The 7,958-nt window shown below is 32.1% G+C and overlaps 2 protein-coding genes across 2 annotated transcripts in view; one reads left to right on the top strand and one right to left on the bottom strand.

Moving 5' to 3' along the window:
• Positions 1-2,229: 2,229 nt before the first annotated feature.
• Positions 2,230-3,926, bottom strand: plekhb2 (pleckstrin homology domain containing, family B (evectins) member 2). The gene is made up of 3 exons (XM_016282283.1): positions 3,912-3,926; positions 2,943-3,060; positions 2,230-2,867 (listed from the first exon to the last, which is right to left on the bottom strand). Exons 1-3 carry the CDS (start codon positions 3,924-3,926, stop codon positions 2,734-2,736), a joined length of 267 nt encoding a protein of 88 aa, XP_016137769.1. The 3' UTR covers positions 2,230-2,733.
• Positions 3,927-6,640: 2,714 nt separating this feature from the next.
• The window catches only part of kiaa1614 (KIAA1614 ortholog), a 27,502-nt gene continuing 26,184 nt past the window's right edge, over positions 6,641-7,958 (top strand). Inside the window, exon 1 of the mRNA XM_016282282.1 lies at positions 6,641-7,003. The gene's annotated coding sequence lies outside the window, so the exon portion shown is untranslated. The remainder of the gene's footprint in view (positions 7,004-7,958) is intronic.

Raw genomic sequence — 7,958 nt, 5'->3', positions numbered from 1 at the left:
GTCCTTTGCTGGCTTATGCTGGTCCTTTGCTGGTTTAAGATGGTCCTTTGCTGGTTTATGCTGGTCCTTTGCTGGTTTATGCTGGTCCTTTGCTGGTTTATGCTGGTCCTTTGCTGGTTTAAGATGGTCCTTTGCTGGTTTAAGATGGTCCTTTGCTGGTTTAAGATGGTCCTTTGCTGGTTTAAGATGGTCCTTTGCTGGTTTATGTTGGTCCTTTGCTGGTTTATGCTGGTCCTTTGCTGGTTTATGCTGGTCCTTTGCTGGTTTAAGATGGTCCTTTGCTGGTTTAAGATGGTCCTTTGCTGGTTTAAGATGGTCCTTTGCTGGTTTAAGCTGGTCCTTTGCTGGTTTAAGCTGGTGCTTTGCTGGTTTATGCTGGTCCTTTGCTGGTTTATGCTGGTCCTTTGCCAGCACATGACCAGCATAAACCAGCAAAAGGACCAGCATAAACCAGCATCAAAACATACCTAACCAACATATGCTGGTTTTTTCAACAGGGAGGCTACTTGAAAGTAATCGCAAGCAGACAAATAATAACACGAAACAGCAGGTGGCGCAGCGAAATTCACTAACGTAACTTGTGTGAGTTATGTTTACCTGACACGTAAATTACACACATCCGTACCCAAAACAAAAATATTGAAGCAGTTATGTTCATTTTTGAAAACGTATGTTTTTAATAAGTAACTAGATAAGAACGTTTGGGCTGTGAGTGTGTAATTTACGTAGTAGAACAAAAGGTAGAAGTATCGTTAAGTTATGTTTACCACAGGCTTTATTTTACTCATAAATTGATAAACCCCATTATAAAACCCCACAGGACAATCCGGAAGGAACCCGCGGCGAATTACTCTTCCGTTTTCTGACGTCATAGCCTATAAAAACGCTCCATTTTCTTTATGTAATGTTGCAGTGTTTATTATAAACAATTGCAAACTGAAACGTAATGAATGAACTGACCCAAAGAATCACAAGACATCTTATTTTAATAGTTTCTAAACAACACACCGATGGTTTTGTGGGTATATATTAACATGTAAATTGTTTTTTGAGGTTCAAACAGCAACGCAATTAAGAAAAACAGATATAAGCATCAAGTATGGTGTCAGATGAAAAATGTGATTTTTCTGAATCACTGGTCCATTACACGGTGTCAAAAACATTTAAAAACAAAGGACCTGAGTTAAACTAAACCATAACCTGAAATCCACTGATACATCTGGTATGCATTAAACGATTATGATTATTATCACTTATATACTCATGATTATACCTGTTATGTAAACACAAAGTCAAAGTACAGTAAAGAATAAATCATTACATAATTGTGTAAATCTAACCGATCACGTCGATCTGACTTTTCCCTGAAGCTTCCCTTATCGCATCCCATCACAAACATTGTGAATAATGTTTTACACTTTGTATTAACTCTGAAGAGAAAAGAACAACACAAAATTAGAGATCAGGACAAAAATCAATCACATTTTTCAAAGTAAATAAATCTCAAAGTAAGTGTCAAGTCTCCACAAAAAAGGGAAAAAATACACACTTGATAACATTGAGTATAAATAAACACAATAAAATGAGTTAAATGAAGGCCGCCACAAAAAAAAAACAAAAAGGCAAAGAAAGGAAAAAAAATATTATTAAAGGTGCGGTAGATTTAAGGACGCACTTTTTACTCTTTCCTGAATTACATCACTATCACCGTCACAGTATTAATCATGTATCATCATCAGTATTATTATGAGTTTTCCTGTCAAATTAGATTTAAATGAATATTTCGCACAAAAATTAAAATTCTGTCATTATTTACTCACCCTCAAATTTCTTGAAATCACATGATTTTTAAAGACATTTAACAAAATGTTCAGGCTGCTGTTTGCCATACAATAACGACTGATTTTATTTTCAAGAATTGTTTTATTTTCATTTATTAAAAATAAAAACAAAACAGATATATGAATATTCATATATATTCATATGTCTGTTTTGTTTTTATTAATTGATGAAACAGACACGCATGTATGATGATATGTATGTATATATGTGTGTGTGTGTCCGTTTTGTTATATATATATATATATATATATATATTATAAATATAGTCAATAAAATTTTCCGTGTCCTGTTTCCCCTACAATAAAATTAATATTTTATGCCAAAAAAAACCAAAACAGATTTTTACAGAAAAAAAAAAAAAAAAAAGGGATTACAACTGAATTTTTTTTTTTGAGAGAACTATTCCTTTTTACCGAGATGGTCACAAAATATTTACTTGGCTTTGCAGCTGAAAACGACACTAAAAACAGTTTAATTTCTAATTAGAAATAACAGGAAAAAACTGCTTGCCTATCATTCTTTTCATCAAAGCCTGTCATTTCTTCACAGGGCATCGTTAGTATAAAATCGACCCATTTTTAGACTCAAACAGTGGCTGATCTATAAACCTCACTGATTATCCTTATCTTAAGGCCAGCCGCCAATATTTTAGTGTATATCTTTGTATGCTAAAGATTACATTTGCAAAGCAAACGCATTTGTTGGTGCCTAATCAAAAGTACATAAGCTTTGGTAAAAAGACAAATACAGAAAAGTAAGCGAATATTCACCCAGTCCGGCTACATTATCAGACCTGCGCATTACGAGGCGTAAAGGCAAAGTTAAAACAACGTGGGAAGGGTTTCCCGTGCTGTAGGTTAGGTGGGGTTGGGCTGGGTTCACAAAAAAACATTAGAACACGGAAAACAGGGAGCCGAGGGCCAATCCCGTCGCAGCACCGGCAAGCATCCCCAGAGCAACGTCACCTGTGTCGTCACGCCGGCGCTCCTGAACTATGACCTGGTTGACGCCGGGTGCGTATCCGCCTGATGGAGACAAATAAACAAACGTCAATCAAACTACATAAAGGTTATGTCAAAAGTCAACAAACTTCCTGTTACCTTGATAATGATACGGGTAGGCAACTGCATACTGCTGGCCATCTGCGGAATAGACCATCTGTGTGGCATAAGGCGGAGGATGAGGAACATAACCGCCATATCCATCAGGATAGAAAACCTAGATGAAAATCAGGGGGGAAAAAATCAGGGATGCATGATTTATCAAAATTTTTTTTTTTTTTTATTGGTATAAATATATCGTTTATAATTTCTTCCTGGATGCTCATAACATTTAGATATAGAATATTTCTATTACTTTTTTTTCTCATATTTAATTACATTTTTAAATGATCTGTACTGTTGCATTATAATTTATGTAAAATTATTTCATTATTAAATTAATATATTTTTTACTTTTTAATCATGCATGCTCCTTCCCCTATTTTTATATTCAAATGATTTGTTTTTATTTGTAGCGATTTTTGTTACATTTAATGATTTAAAAAAATAATAATTATAAAATTTTATAAAATTATTTATAATTCTATCATAAAACAACTATTTTTCATTTTTATTTATTATACATTTTCTTTAGTTTTTCGTTATATTTAATTACATTTTACATTATTTTTTAATCATTATAAAAAAAAATTTTAATTACATTATAACATGATTCAATTATTTCATTATTTTACCAAGAATTCTTTATTATTGGCTCTGGAATATTTAAAATTGTAACTGTACAAGCTCATTTTACATATACATTTTTTTATTTTATTCTCTCTCTCTCTCTCTATATGTAATCTGACCTCGATTGTTCAAGCAAGTTTAAGCAAACAGAAATAATGAATTCATCATCTAAATAGAGCTTAGATTTACAAGACAAACAAGATACAGCCTAGATAGTCAGCTTACTAGGTTTTGAGACACAAAGTTCAGCTGTTTTTCAACTTCCGTCTAAAATCTCGTGCCAAGATATCAAGAAGAGGACAGGACTAAAAGCAAAACTGAAAAGCTTTTCCGTTCAACCTCAAGGCTAAACATTTCGCATAACCTTAAATGATTTATATTTCATGAGTTCCCAGAATTGAGTTTATATGAATTACAAAACATGCTCAAATTAGACAGCAAAACAACTAAAACGAAGGATTTTAAGGACATAAATGTGGTGTAATAAACACTCACTTTGTCTGTGCAGCCATCCGCTCTTCACAGTCGCCATCCTCCAATAAACTCACTACCTAAACATACAAAAACAATTCACTTAAAGCCTTTTAATGTATAGAATATTAAGCATGTATTGCTTATGTTAGACAGTAGCGTTAGCTGTTGAACTTCTCCGTCTATCAGCTTCAGAGCTAGCCTGCGCTCGCGGCGCCGTCGTGCAAAAAACGACGACAAACCGGCGAAATAAACACCCAGAGATATCCCAAAACTACCACAAACATGTCGAAACACGATACCTGTCGTGTTTATGCAATATTAAATGAGTAGATCTAGCCTCTTTGTTGTGTTGACGCTCGGAGCGTGCGCGACTAGCAGAGCAGCATCTCTCTCTCAGCTGAAGCCTAGCCTCCTTCTGTCTCCGTGACCGCATCAGATGACCCACACGACTCTCAGCAGGTTCCGCGGACTTCTGCAGACTTTACACCCTTTGTTTGGATGAGATACTATAGTACAGAGCGTTTTCAGGACAAATAATGAATGTATTTAACATGTAGGGATCAAAGCAGGCGGAATGAAAAGACTTTCGAGAATATTCCGGTGAAATGATCTTAGGTGCTTTTGACTGATTTCAGAGTGTTAACAAACTAAACAAGGGTTTGGAAAGTTACAGGTGTAATATATTATAAAATATTGTTATATTATAGATAATATGAGGATGTTATAATGATATTAATATAATGAGACGGAGATTTTATATAGCCTAGCAGTAAACTATAGCATAATATTTAACATTATGTATATATTGTTTACATAAAATAGAATATTTTAGAATATGAAATAATTTCACACACACATATATATATATATATATATATGTTTTTTTTTAAATATTATACAACATAATAATAATATATTTTTTCTTTTTATTACTTTTTAATATATTTGTAACATTTTTCTTAACATATTCATTTAAATGTATTTTTCTTTTTCAATACATTTCACAACCTTTTTCAGTATATTCATTTATATTATGAATCTTATAGTGCATTATATGAAATATTATAATATATGATTTCATATTTTTTATCAAGTTCTTTAAATTTTTTTTATTTCTTTCCTTTACCGTTTTCCTTTAATATCACAATTATTACACCCAACCACTCAACACGCACATTATATAAATGTGAAAACATTTAATAAAAATGTGAAATGTTATGAAATGTTATATTATAATTTAAGTATAATATAAAATAATTTAAATATAATATATTATAAAAATAAAATTATATATATACATATATATATAATAAAATTTTTATCATATATTATATTTAAATTATATGACATTATATTATACTTAAATTATAATACTGTATAACATTTCATAACATTTTAAAAAAATTCTTAATAAATCAATTACATTTTTTTTCTTTCACATAAATTACACTTTTTTTCTGTACATATATTTTAGTGACCAATACAATTTTATATGGAAGTTATTAAGAAAAGTATTGCTTTACTGTTGACTATATTTGTATGACTAGCATTTACATTTTAATTGAGGAAATAATATATATTTCCACTATATAATATATAATAACATTTCATAATTTTCCTTTAAAAATATTCATTATTTTTCTGTATGCATCAAATAGAATTTTACATGTAAGTCACTAAGAAAACTCTTTGTGTACTTTGCGATCTTTATAAAAATGTCATGTTCATACATGTAAACACTGAAAACAGTTACAACATTTGATTGCTCTCACCACTAGATGGCGCAGTTTCACTGGGAATGGGGTGCATTTAAAGCAGCACTATGTAACTTTTGGCGCTTTAGCGGTTAATAAACAGAACTGCACACATCCCGCGGAAGAACATTCCAACCGGAACTACTTCTCTAAGTTTGAGTCTATGGCGATTCACGCAGGTATGTGTTACTCCGCAGCGGTGACGACCCGACCAGCCTACAATAGTCCAAATATAAGTACTTATTATAAGTGTACCGCAGTGACTCGGAATAAGACAAAAACGCGGTTTGGAAGATGAATTCATGATGTACTCGCTCATTATATACATTTGGCAAATTTTGAACACAGAAAAAGTTTCATAGTGCTGCTTTAAAGTTCCTGCAAAGGAAAACGTGCATTATTGTCTTTTCAATGAAAAGTAACCAGCAACCTTCATATGAAGTTCTGCGTTTGCATCTGCAGTCATCGTGTTCCTCCATCACACTGCATTTGCCTAAGCCTTATCCAGCTCAGTGTTTTCCCAGTGACCTTTCCCACTGACAGCTTAGTGAATGAGGGTCAAAACCAAATCATACTGAATTATCAAACCATAAACCCCTCATTTATGAAGCGTATGGAGCAGAATTGCATTAGATCCCCTCACATTTGCATTTACACTAGCAAACTGAATCACAAACCACTTTGAGATCCAGTTTAACATTCAGAGGCTCAAGGTTAGGGTAATATGGTGCAACTACAGTGACACTTCTTTAAATGGACTGCTCTGAGAACAGATAGCCGGATGTAATCCTGTACTGTAACCTGTAGACAGTGTCCTGTCCACTTCCACAGCTGGGATCAGAGCAGGTCGGTTGGCACAGCTGAGCTCGTTCCAGAGCTGGTGGAAATAATCTCATCCGAGCCTCATTCACTCATACTGGGGAGGCTCCTAGGGGCCAGATTGAAGTGATTTACGCAACAATGTCTCGCCAGTGGTTGGCTGTTGCGGATTTTGTTTTGTCTTAATCTTTGGGCAGATTAACCGACCGAACCAATTGTGTGCCTCCACGGGACTAATGTGTGGGGAGAACTTGTGAACTCAAAACAGAGTCCCTGCAAACTTCATCTAGACGAGAATATATTGCTCTGGAGGAAGTATAATAAAATGTTTTTTTTCTGGATACTATGACGGTCAGCCATGCATATGACATCAGTGACTGACAGGTGAGTGTCATTGAAGTTTACATTAGTGCTTGTGCTGTTAAGTGAGTTTTTGTTTTTACAGTATTCTGTAGATCTGCAAAATGTAGAGTTTGTAATAGTTGTTAATCGGATATAAACCTACATAAAAAAGATTTTAAAAATTATATTATATTATGATTAAAATGGTATAAAATAATATAATTTAATATATATATATATATATATATATACACACACATATTATATATATATATACACATATTATATATGTCTATCCTCCTGAGAACCAGAAATAAAAAGCTTTGTGAATTTAGTATTTTTTCATGCCATTACATTGTTTAGAGCATAAGAAAAAAATTGTAAAATAACTTTTTTTTTAAATTATATTTTATTTATGTGTTATGCTATGTCCTCTGTAGAGGACACCAGGATTCAGTTTTTCTAAAAATAAAATGACAAGAGTAGACATGAAAAGGCAAAAACAATGGGAATTTTTTTAAAATCACCAATCAATTTTTAGGTTTCAAGATTTTTTTTATACCTAACTTTGTTTAAGGAGGGTTCTCAACTATGTTATAAAATATATAGCAAAATTATTTGATATACCATTTTGCTTTATGAAATATGTGTGTAAAAATTCCATAAACTGGTTTTCCCATTAAGCACAATGTTAGCTATACACTGTATCTAATTTGCATATTAAAGTGCTGTTGGGAAAGCATGTTGAAAAAAGAAGTGTAATAATGGGAGTAGTAATTGGCCAGATTTTCATAATAATATCTAATATTTCATAAGAATATTGATCAGTATATTACATTATAATGTTTAATGTTTACATTTTACAAAAAATACAAAAATATTATTAAATAAAAAGTAATAAATAACTGAATTAATATATTTATTGTATATATATATATTTTAAATAAATGAAAATTACTCATAAAATATATACTGTATTTTTTTACTATATTATTTA

The sequence above is a fragment of the Sinocyclocheilus grahami genome, unplaced genomic scaffold (assembly GCF_001515645.1).
Source record: "Sinocyclocheilus grahami isolate Dianchi unplaced genomic scaffold, SAMN03320097.WGS_v1.1 scaffold157.1, whole genome shotgun sequence".
NCBI lineage: Eukaryota > Metazoa > Chordata > Actinopteri > Cypriniformes > Cyprinidae > Sinocyclocheilus > Sinocyclocheilus grahami.
The sequence above is the reverse complement of the archived record's forward strand: the minus strand, read 5'-3'. Positions and strand labels throughout refer to the sequence as shown.

What these genes read in the sequence shown, in the direction of transcription:
- plekhb2 (XM_016282283.1), bottom strand. An exon ending in CTACCCGTATCATTATCAAG is followed by an intron (nt 2,868 to 2,942) that starts GTAACAGGAAGT and finishes TGTCTCCATCAG; the next exon opens with GCGGATACGCACCCGGCGTC.